At 42.8% G+C, this 11,823-nt stretch overlaps 1 protein-coding gene across 1 annotated transcript in view; it reads left to right on the top strand.

Moving 5' to 3' along the window:
• CEP55 (centrosomal protein 55) overlaps positions 1-6,316 on the top strand; it is a 19,403-nt gene extending 13,087 nt beyond the window's left edge. The window contains exons 6-9 of the mRNA XM_081823079.1: positions 937-1,279; positions 2,814-2,885; positions 3,800-3,925; positions 5,182-6,316. Coding sequence (XP_081679205.1) covers positions 937-1,279; positions 2,814-2,885; positions 3,800-3,925; positions 5,182-5,382 — 742 coding nt within the window. The 3' untranslated portion in view covers positions 5,383-6,316. The remainder of the gene's footprint in view (positions 1-936; positions 1,280-2,813; positions 2,886-3,799; positions 3,926-5,181) is intronic.
• Positions 6,317-11,823: the final 5,507 nt, after the last annotated feature.

The raw sequence follows: 11,823 nt of genomic DNA, 5'->3' as shown, positions 1-11,823 counted from the left end.
TAACTGAAGTAAGAAAGACCATGTTAGCAAGTCTGCCTTCTCATTGTTTTCTGAAAACGGATAGAGGCACAGGGTAACAGATCTCTGGCAGTTCTGAAGGCACATTAAATTTTCTCCTTCGTGCATGTCCTTCCCCACCTTCAAAGATCTTCTCTAACTTCATTGCTCTTAGAGTTGGCCTTGTGACTGATTATCTTTTTACCCTGTTTCCTTTCAGATGGGGAAATAGGTTCAGCAGTTCTAGGTGATGAGCTAAGAAAAGAAGAGAAACCCCCATGCAAAGCACTTTTTAAAAGACTGACAGCCCTAACAGGACTGAAGCTTTTAATTTTGAGAAAGGCAGGCAAGGCTCATAATCTTGGAGCTTCACGTTTGAATATTTAAAATGAAGCTAATGCTAAAAAAGAAAATATAAAAAGAATTGGGGACAACATTACTGTAATGCCTTTATAAGAATATTACGCATTAAAGATTTTAGTGTTGGGCTAAGTCTAATTTCTTTCTTTGGCAATAGTGTTCTCTCTGTGTGTGTATGTGTTTTATCAAAGTAATATAAGCTCTTGTTAAAGTAATTTAATAGTAGTATAAAAGGGCCTGCCCCTCCTTTCCCAATCTCTCTTTCCCCCTCCCATCAGGGCAGCTGCTTTTAACATTTTTTTTTTAATTTTGGTAATTATATATATAAATAATGAGCTTATGTCTCCATTTTTGATTTATCTTCTTTAGACATTAGTTACCTTCCCTTCCCTTCCCATTGAATAGCTATATTACTATTTCCAGTTCTTCTATTTATTAGTTTAACTTCAAATAATGTACCTGAACTCCTTTTTCTTGTTCCATCAAATATCAACTCTATCTCTTGACTCTTCATTTTGTAAGATCTTATTTATAGAAATGTGTTTAGTTTTAGCTTCTCAGGAATATTATTATATAAAGTGTGTTGTGCCCTGATGTGTTTGTCATAGGTTATCTTCAAGAAGAAAAGCAAAAATATTACAACCATCTTTTGGCGAATGCAAAAAAAGATCTTGAGGTTGAACGACAGACCATAACTCAGTTGAGTTTTGAACTTAGTGAATTTCGAAGAAAATATGAAGAAACCCAAAAAGAAGTTCAAGATTTAAATCAACTGTTGTGTTCCCAAAGAAAGGCAGATGTACAACATCTGGAAGACGATAGGCATAAAACAGAGAAAATACAAAGGCTCAAGGAAGAGAATGATATTGCTAGGGAAAAACTTGAAGAAGAGAAGAAGAGATCTGAAGAGCTCTTATCTCAGGTGAGCCTAACCAGTAAGACTTTCCATGATTCCGAATTCGAAATTGTCATGGTCCTTAGCAGTGTCAGGGGCTATTTTAACTACTAGGGAACCAGCAAGGAACAAAACCAGTTCCTGCCCTGCCATGGGATTCTTCTTTAGAATGGAAACAGACCATAAGCAAGTACCTAAATAACCAAGTAAATTCAAGAAAATAAAGCAGGGCAACACGACATGGAGAAATTGGGGGCCAGGGATGGTACTTGGACAAAGGCCTTTTGGCAAGAAGGAACCAGTGAGGTGAGCGACTGGGAATTCCCTCCCGTGGAGAAGCTCATGTACACGCAGGCTTTCCGTGAGAAGGAGGCAGGTGTGTGTGAGAAGCCAGAAGGTATGACACAAAGAGGGGAATCAGTGCTGGCTCCCAGGCTGGCACCTTGATCATGATGATAGTGTGCTCATGTGAATTCACACAGTACCTTCCGTGTTCTCATTATACTCACCACCTTCTGCAGGCTGTCTGTGTCAGTGACGGTGGAGTTACTAAGTTAGGATGATTAGAATTGCATACTACCTCAGCAGAAACTGTTAATTTAAATCTTTCTGGGCAGCATGGAATATTGGAAAAACATTATTTGGGGTCCATACCTGGTGTGTAGTTCAGGATGTGTGGCCTTAGGAAAATCAGCTACCTTCTCTGACTTGGAGGTCACTGATGTGTCAAATTAGTAACCACAATCTCTTTTTGCTTCCTGGGGCTTTTGTGAAGGTCAACTGGGAGAATGTGAAAGTGCTTTGTAAAGTCAAGGGCTGGGTAGGTGTCAGTCATTGCTACTATTTTTTTTTTTTTTTAAAGACTTTATTTATTTATTTGACAGAGAGAGACACAGCGAGAGAGGGAACACAAGCAGGGGGAGTGGGAGAGGGAGAAGCAGGCTCCCCGCAGAGCAGGGGGCCCGACGCGGGGCTCGATCCCAGGACCCTGGGATCATGACCTGAGCCGAAGGCAGCCGCTTAACCAACTGAGCCACCCAGGCGCCCAGTCATTGCTGCTATTAAAATAGGAAGTAATTTTTAAACATCATCCAAAAGTTGAGAGAGGGTTTAAAAAACAGTCTATAACATTTCCCTTCTTAGTCTTTACCACCCTGGCTTCTGCCTATAAGCGCGAACAGTGATATTTACAAAAGATGAAGCAGAAATGGTCGGGAGTTTTATTCCACCTCTGTGGGCAAGGATGGCAAGGCACTACCAGCTTTGTTAACCTACTCAGAAATATTAGTGGATGTCAGAACTCCCAGGGAACTGGGTATGTGCATTGCAGAGTTGGGTGCTGTTCATCGAAGTGCAGTCTGTGCCCCAGGGAACTCTCAGGCAGGGTGGGACTGCCCAGCGGCTCGAATAGATAGCCATTAAACAAGCTGCTGCAGTGACTCAGCCCAACGAGCAGGTGTGGTCCCGGATAGGGATGTGAGATTTGTGAGCCTCTCCTGCGTCCCAGCTCACGCAATAGAAGATCGGATATGACAGTGTTGGCTCTGTTTACGTCTGACAGGTCCAGTTTCTTTACACGTCTCTGCTAAAGCATCAAGAGGAACAAACAAGGGTAGCTCTGCTGGAACAACAGGTACTTATTGGGGTTGCTGCTATATTCAACTGAACTTGTTAGGAAATGGAATGTTTCCTCATGTTTACACTATTCTGTGAAGAACCATTTGAAAATCATGAAATTTTTTTTTTTTTTTTTTTTAGAGTGGAACCAGTTGAGCCAGGGGATCAGGGGTAGGGGCAAAGGGAGAGGGAGAGAGAGAATCTTAAGCAGGCTCCATGCCCATGCGCCATGTGGGGCTGAATCTCACAAACCTGAGATCATGACCTGAGCCAAAGTCAAGAGTTGGACGTTTAACCAACTGAGCTAGCCAGGTGCCCCTGAAAGACGTTTTTTAACAAACGTTAACAAAAACAAAAAATTAAGTGACTCTCTGTCTGATAGTCATATGTTCCTATCTTTAAGCTAAGCCAGATTCTCTGAGCTGGGATGGCAATTGTTTTGATAGGGTGTTGTTGGCCTTAGCAAATTTTATTCTTCCCCGCATGGCTTCTGTAGTCCCTACTCTAGCCTAGCAGGATCTCCCCCAGAGGGCTACCTTATAACTTCAAGTAGAACTCAGAGAGATACCATTTATTCTCAGAATAGAAACCAGAGGTTTTCAGTGTATTCCAAACCAGGGAACAGCCATCTCTTTCCCTTCTTCCCCTTCCCCACAAAGAGGGGGATGGGGAGGAGAAATTCCAACCAGCAACTTCCTAAGCGCCTCCTCACTCACCTATACTTCAAGCATTGGCTTTGCTCCTCGGACAAACCAAAGCCTCAACTGTAGCTTCTTCATCTATCAACATCTCATTGTACTCAGATGAATTCTGGCTGTGAAGGCACAAATGCTTGCCTCTTGTGCTAATAAAAACGTTCAAGCATCTAGTCAAGAGAACGGGACAGGATATATTAACCCGTGATTGTCTTGTCCTGGGCATTTGTTCCAGATGCATGCATGTACATTAGACTTTGAAAATGAAAAACTTGACCGTCAAAATATGCGGCACCAACTGCATGTAATTCTTAAGGAGCTCCGAAAAGCAAGAAATCAAATAACACAGTTGGAATCCTTGGTGAGTCTGGAATGGTTAAACTAAAACTTATTTTCTTCTTTCTCTTGCTGCCATTTTCCCATTGATTTATCAAACCAGTTCCTAAACTAGGAGGATACAGCTTAAGAATGGCTGTTTCTCAAATCAGGCAGAACCCCTGCTTCATCTGAAGCAGCTGCCTTTTGAGCATCAGTTCAGAGCACTGGAAAGAGGGACATTATGTGCCTCTGCATCATGCCAGCCTTAGAGGTATCTGGGATCGTCTCTCCCCGCCCCAGCATGGGGATTCTAGAGGCACGACACAGGGCCTGCCCTGGGGGGGGGGGGTAGGGAGTGCAGTTGTAAATCCTGAACTGAAGCTATGTTTTTCTATTTAAAAAGAAAGAAAGAAATGCCATTTTTAGTCATAATGGATTGTTCCTGTTAAGACACTGTTTTAGGCATATTGAGGTAAACACATAATCTTTTAAAACATAAACCTTTAAATACGATTTTTTCTATGAGGATTTTTGACTTACTACTTTCATCTTACTAATAAGCCTTTGGGCCAAACCTCTTGGGATCCGTGTGTGTGTGTGTGTGTGTGTGTGTGTGTGTGTGTGTGTGTTGCATTAGCACATATCTTATACATGATCCTAGTACTGCAGAATATTTGCAGATAGTGAAATGTTACAAATAGAATTCCTGTTTTGAAAGAGGAAAAAAAAACAGTTGTTAAAAAAGTCATTTGTAGCTTCTTTATGAATAAAAGACAAAATATATTTTGACTCTGTTCTTTAGTACGTCATTGATTTTGACCATTTATAATATTTTGAAATTGAAATTTTCATTTCTGTTACTCTTTTTCAAAGTATAGGAAACTAGAGGGTATACAAAAGAATCCATAATTTTTCTGTACTTTTCTTTGTGTCCCTGCTGTCTATCATCTTTAGAGTATGCTCTAAAATATTTATTTTTAAGCTTTATTGACATATTCTAAGTTCCTCAGGAAAAAAAAATGAAAAAGGAAAGTCATTAAGATATTATACAATATTTTCATCATTTCTGTGTGTAACCTGTTTGATCTGCTAAAATTTTTTGCTCCTCTTAATTCTGTTATTTTTTTTTATTGCTGAACTTGCCCCTTTTTTACAAAACTAACAAATTTTGTCAGCCTTGTACATAGGTCTACCTTTACGTTTGGTTCTAAGTATTTTAATAAAATCTATCCATGTAGACACCCAATCCTAGTACTTCTTGGGTAATTTATAACCACCTCCTATACATTTATTTTTCAGAAGCAGCTTCGTGAGCTTGCCTTCACAGAGCCACTAGTCACTTTCCAAGGAGAGTCTGAAAACAGAGTAAAAGTTGCATCACCAAAAAGTCCCACTGCTGTACTAAATGAAAGCCTGGTGGAGTGTCCCAAGTGCAATATACAGTATCCAGCCACCGAACACCGGGATCTCCTCGTCCACGTTGAATACTGTTCCAAATAGCAATATAATTATTCTTTGTTTTTGTGTCAAAAGGTTCAGTACTGTATCTTATGTCAGCTTGTGGACATTTTGAATTACTTATTTCACCTCTTCTATAAGAAACTGCCTCTCTCCCTTTGAGACTCTGGCATAGGAGTGAATCATTGTATTTTGGGGGCTGCTTTGCATTTTCCTTGGCAGCAACGATACCTCCCTGAGATGGTTCATCTTCAGGCTTCAGTGATCGAATGTGTGAGCTGAGACAGCTGACATTTTGCACTGTTAAAATACTTGATGAGGAAAAGATAGTTCAGGTGATTGCTCGTGGGTTAAATCTGTTGTACCAGCAAGCAAATATTTTATGTTTTGTAGATTTTTAAAAATCAAAGTTAACTAACCAAGGATCTTACTGTGTTGGCTTTCGTTATCCAAGCTTTGTAAACCTACAATTCCGATTTTCATGGCCATTGTTATAAGGTGGTAATACTTTCTATATTTTTCCCTTTCTTTTATAGGGCGGTTTTTAGAAAAGTTGGAAGTTTTCTTGATCTTTTTTGCTGCTTACTGTTGAAACCGAGCTGTGTTCTAAGCACGAAGCAGATTCTGCTTAAGGAATACTCAGTGGCCACACAATGTTCTCTTTCATACTAACCGGCTATAACTTTAACTTGAGTTTCATTAGCACATGTTGGTCAGTTAAAGATGTTAAAATGAATTTTAGCAAAACCATCTAGCCCTCTCATTTGATTAGCAGGTATTTTATTTATTTATTTTTGGCACTCTTAAAGTTGGGCAGTGTAATGAGCAGATATTTGCTTATCTGAATATATATTTTTATACATGTGTGTGTAAACCCCCAATTTTTTTATTTCTTCAGGTTTTCTAAAATGCTGAACACTGGGCTACTGTTAGTAATATAAAGGAGAAAAACATAAAATTATTTAATAAGTTTTAATATGTCTAGTGTCTATCTGCGTAGATAGGTATTCTCAGATTTCTATCCTGAGAGGTGTGCCCATGTAAGGACTCACTTACAGTGTAAAATGATAAGGTAAAGAGCCATTGGAAGCAAAAAGTACATGAGGCTCAGAAAGGTTAAGCGAAATCCCCACAATCATTTAAAAAAGAAACATACACATTCTTGGGTTTCAAACTCCTAAGTCAGCTCCAAAGCCAGTCTTCACTCTACCCTGCCAGAAAACCCTTGTGAATTCTCCAAACTCATATACTTAGGTGATATTATAACCGGAGTAGTGGAATGTTCCTTAAGTCAGAGAGGACAACAACAGAACACACCAATTGATCCCTTCCGTCCCTCTGGTCTGCGAAGTTCTGCCTCATCAAGCCGCTCCTCCACCTGGATCCTTCCATGCATCCCTGCTATGCTAGTTCTCCAACATCTCTAATCTCATTCTCCAAATACTTGTTAAATGCCAACTACGTGCAAGTCCCTGGGCTAGGTATGAGTGACACAGTGATAATGAAATGCAGCCCCATCTTCATCCTCTAGTAGAGAAGGCCAATATCTAACAGATAAGTATAACACATTTTAGGGCGCCTGGGTGGCTCAGTTGGTTAAGCGACTGCCTTCGGCTCAGGTCATGATCCTGGAGTCCCTGGATCGAGTCCCGCATCGGGCTCCCTGCTCGGCGGGGAGTCTGCTTCTCCCTCTCCCACTCCCCGTTTGTGTTCCCTCTCTCGCTGTGTCTTTCTCTGTCAAATAAATAAAAAATCTTTAAAAAAAAAAAAAAGTATAACACATTTTAGGAGGTGCTATAATCAAGGTATATGGAGGGTACAGAAAGTGCCTTATTCTAATGAAGACTAAAGGTCTTACTCTCGAAAGATGCAAACCTTATACAAGATAAAAGTAGGAAATAGAGTAAAACAAGACTAAGAAGTAAAATGGAGCTACTCCTAAGGGTAGCCCCCCAAGGCAGGCCATGGAGTGCTTCTGAGAGGTGAGCCTGGTGCTGAGCACAGGGAAACAGTCCTGCACGCCGTTCACATGGTTCACACATACAGCTCACCTTCAAGGGAAACACCACTACAGCCATCCTGGGGCTGAGGCTGTGAAGAGATTTCTCCCGTGTGCCTTCACGGAGAAGAAACCATAGAAGGGAGAGGTCCAGAGCCTCAGCATAGCCTTACCGTGAGCTCAGCAGTCGGGTCCACTCTACTGGTATCTCACCGCGTTCTTCCGCGGCGGGGAATAATGTCCCGTCCAGAGGCGAGTCCAGAATCCGCGAGGGCAGGCAATGTCATACTCTCGCAATACGTAGCTTGCTACTGCCCTTGCTTATCCCAGAGCAAATTTTAGAGTCAGGGGAGCCAACTCAAAGGCTCCCTCGGACCGGAGCTGGGTGGCGGGAGGCCGCCAGCCAGCTGGACACCGTGGAGGCTGGAAAATGGTGCCTTTACCTAAAGGAGGTGCAGCGGCTCGGCCCCAGCCGGGGTCCTATGCCCACGAGTCACGTGCAGCCGATCTGTCAGATTTTCCAAGAGAAATCTCGAATATTTAAATGTGAAATCCTCCATTTTTTAAATGTTGGAAAATTAAAAACAACACTGCGTGGGCCACGCTTCCCAGCTGTAACCTTTGTTAGAGCATCCAAATGGGGCAACAGCTGCGGAGGCCAGCTCAGCCTGAGGCCAGCAGTGAGCTAAGGCTGGCTCTCGGTCCTGCCTGCTTTCTTGGGACTGAGGTCCCCCCGAGTCCAGCTCAATCACACAGACACTGTCTGAGGGACACAGTGAATGCGGCCCTCCCTGACCCGTCCCTTCCACCTGCCATCTGGCTTTCTTTTTGTGGCTACACTTCCCAAACAGAACCGGCTGGCTGCCAGCATGTCATTGCTACCCTCTGCTTCCCAAACCTGACAACGGAGGGAATCTGCGGGCTGGAAGGGAACCATGAGATCATCTACTTGAGCAGTTTCTGGTCCGGAAAATCACCTCCACCCTTGGAGCATGTTGAAAATGTTGATTTCTTGGCGTCCCCTAAATCTCCTAAATCAGAATGTCTGGGGGTGGGGAGCATGGGATGTGCATTATCAACAAGCTCTGCAGGGCAATCTGGTGTTTCACTCAAGGCTGAGAACTGCTCATCTAGTCAAACCTTGACTTTCTGATGAAACAGAGTCCCAGAGAGGGGGGGTGACTTAGTGGGTTGGCAAGAAAGCGACAGAGACCCAGGCTTTCAAAGGCAGTGGTCGTGAGAGCCCCTACCACTTTGGCTCGTGTGCCATGATTCCAGAGAAATTACCCTTGCCAAGATCCTCAATGATCTGTCTTCCTAAGGCAAATCCAGTGGTTTGTTGGCCTGGGTGTCTTTATTTCTCCTTATCCTCTGTGCTGTGCTCTCTGCCTTGAATCTAATGATACACTGGCTTTGGACAGTTAAGTGGGAAATTCTAGCAAGACATACAAGTGGACCACAGTGGTGGCATCCAAACAAAGGTGAAAGGCCAGGAATTTGCATAAAATCAGAAGAGATGAAGAAAGGATCAAAGAAGACAGCTCTGGAGAGCATCCTGCAGTCCAGAAGTAGGCAGGAGCGCTCAGAGAGAATCTAATTAACGTTGCATCTTCCAAACCAAGCAACCAGTGGAAGAACTGGCATGCCCCCTAGAGAATGAGTTAGCATCTGACAATAACCTTCACCTTCTTGCCTACCAGACTTAGTATATTGATTTAACCCCAGGATTGGCACACCTTCCACTACAATGATTTAACAGGTATTTACAGGTAAGTCTCCTGAAGAAATCATCCTCATTTCAGAGGACGTACCAGGTGCTGACCTCCTAATTTGATTCAGGAAACATTTAGCCCGTCTGCAATGGGTGAGGTGCCATGCAAGACACCAGAGGTAGAGAGAAGAGTATGGTAGGGCCCACGGTTAGCAGAGCCAAGGTGATCGACGCAGATCAGTGACGGCACAGTAAGGTCAGTCACCCCACCACTGAGCGAGGAGAGGCTTTCTGAAGGAGGTGATGACTGAGCTAGGTTTAAGAAAACAAATAAGATTCAAGTTTTAATGGTGTTTGTTCCCGGACCGATGTCAAAAGTGAATCATTAAGCAGAACTTAAAGTAGAACTTAAACAGTTCTCTTAAACGGCCTGTGTTATATGGGTCACTTTCTGATGACAAAGGGTGCGGGTGTAGAGGAAGGGCAGGAGTGTGGATCCAGATCCTGACACAGTGAAAGGCGTTCCTTCGTATCCTCCTAACTAGCTTGTAGCCGCAAAGCTACAGAGAGCAGACTGTTTTGAATGCTAAAATACCAAAGGAGATAATACAAAATAGAGGTTTATTTTATTTATTTTGAAGATTTTATTTATTTATTTATCAGAGAGAGAGAGAGAGAGCACAAGCAGGGGGAGCAGCAGGCAGAGGAGAAACAGGCTCCCCGCTGAGCAAAGAGCCCGACGCGGGACTCGATCCCAGGACCCCAGGATCACGACCCGAGCTGAAGGCAGATGCTTAACCGACTGAGCCACCCAGGTGTCCCTAAATGGAGGTTTTAATGAAGGAGAAGAGAAAGGTCAGCTTTGCTGGTTTGATTCACAGCTACTGCAGACAGCAGCCATGCCACCTTGCATAGACTATGAAGGTGTGCGTTTCACTTGATTTTTATAAGGTGGAAATAAGCAGAGGGGGAGCTGATACTGGAGAATGAAGAAAAGCTTCCAGAGTATATTATTTTCAATATAAATTTAACAATCGCTCACATTCGCACATATGCAATAGTAAAAATACCCTTCTCTTGAAAGAGTGAATTTTATGGAAATGATTCTGTTTACTGGAGATCAGAAAAGAAGCATCTCAAAATTTAAATTTTATTTTGTTTTACTTCCTTGGCAATGTCAAGGAAGTATGTTACTCTGGAAAGAGCCCTGAAATGGGAACCACCAGACCTGGATGAAAATCTGGCTCTGACTTGGCTTTGACACAGCTGCCTGTCCTGTCCGAGGCACATCCTGGGAGGGAAGCAGTCTACATAAAACCTTACTGGATTCCTAGCACTTCTTTGCAGACGGCAGCCCAGGACTGTTGTGGAGCTAACCTAGTCATGGGGGCCCCAACGTGCCTGATAGGGCTCAGGTTCAGGTAGGGCAGAGGGAAGAGAAAGCCCCCTCAGCCTGAGTTTCCTGCACACTTCGTTAGGAATCTCAGCGCCTGCCCCAGCTCTCTTCCTAGGATGTCATCGAAACCAAAGGCCAATTTATTTTGGAATCCTGTGTATTAAGCGTATTTAGTGTCCCAAGCAATATGTTAAAAACTTCATATGCGTCCTGTCATTTTGTCCTCACGGTAACACTATATATGTGGGAGTTTCTATAATCGCTTCATTATATAGATGGGGAAGCTATGGTTTAGGGAGCTTAAGTCACTTGTCCAAGGTCACACAGCAATGAGAGTGGCAGGGCCAGTACTTGAACCCTATAATAGGGTTCTTACCCCCCTACATAATGCTGCCATTCCTCTATCATCTTAAAGCCAGAAAATGTATGTGAAAGCACATCACAGATGGAGAAATACTGTCCAGGATTATTTTTCTTTTTCAGCAATGATTCTAGTGTGGACAGGGATGAAGAAAGTGACATTCCCTACCCACACCCCCTTCCCCAGAGCCTCCATTCCGTTTACTCCTCCATTATAACCAACTCCTCATCTTCATTTGCCACTCACATCAGTGCAGATGCTTTTGGATGCAAATACAGGTTTCCCCCACTATCCAAGAGTAGAGCGGTCCTATGAAACCTTTCCTAAGCCAAAATGGTGTAAAGTGAAGAAGCAGTTACCATTAATTTATATGGAAAAAATTTTTGAGCATTCTTAGACCCAAGAAATAATCTTTCTTAGACGTTTCTGATACCTTAGGACACATCTTGCTAATGGTGCACAAAATAAATTGAGACAAAGCACAGTTGTTCCCAGACACAAAAGTTTGACACGCTGATGCTGAGATGCTGAATGTAGTTTCAGAGAAAGGAGCTTGGCACACAGAGAACCCCTCTCAAAATCAATAAAAATAGGTCAACACCCCGACATCTAATAGTAAAACTTATGAGTCTCAGAGACAAAGAGAAAATCCTGAAAGCAGCTCGGGAGAAGAGATATGTAACCTACAAGGGTAGAAACATTAGATTGGCAACAGACCTATCCACAGAGACCTGGCAGGCCAGAAAGGACTGGCAGGATATATTCAGAGCACTAAATGAGAAAAATATGCAGCCAAGAATACTCTATCCAGCTAGGCTGCCATTGAAAATTGAAGGAGAGATAAAAAGCTTCCAGGACAAACAAAAACTAAAGGAATTTGCAAACACAAAACCAGCCCTACAGGAAATCTTGAAAGGGGTCCTCTAAGCAAAGAGAGAGCCTAAAAGCAACATAGACCAGAAAGGAACACAGACAATATACGGTAACAGTCACCTTACAGGCAATACAATGGCACT

This window comes from Leptonychotes weddellii, chromosome 6 (genome assembly GCF_054177405.1).
Source record: "Leptonychotes weddellii isolate Sample4059 chromosome 6, ASM5417740v2, whole genome shotgun sequence".
Classification (NCBI taxonomy): domain Eukaryota; kingdom Metazoa; phylum Chordata; class Mammalia; order Carnivora; family Phocidae; genus Leptonychotes; species Leptonychotes weddellii.
The sequence above is the reverse complement of the archived record's forward strand: the minus strand, read 5'-3'. Positions and strand labels throughout refer to the sequence as shown.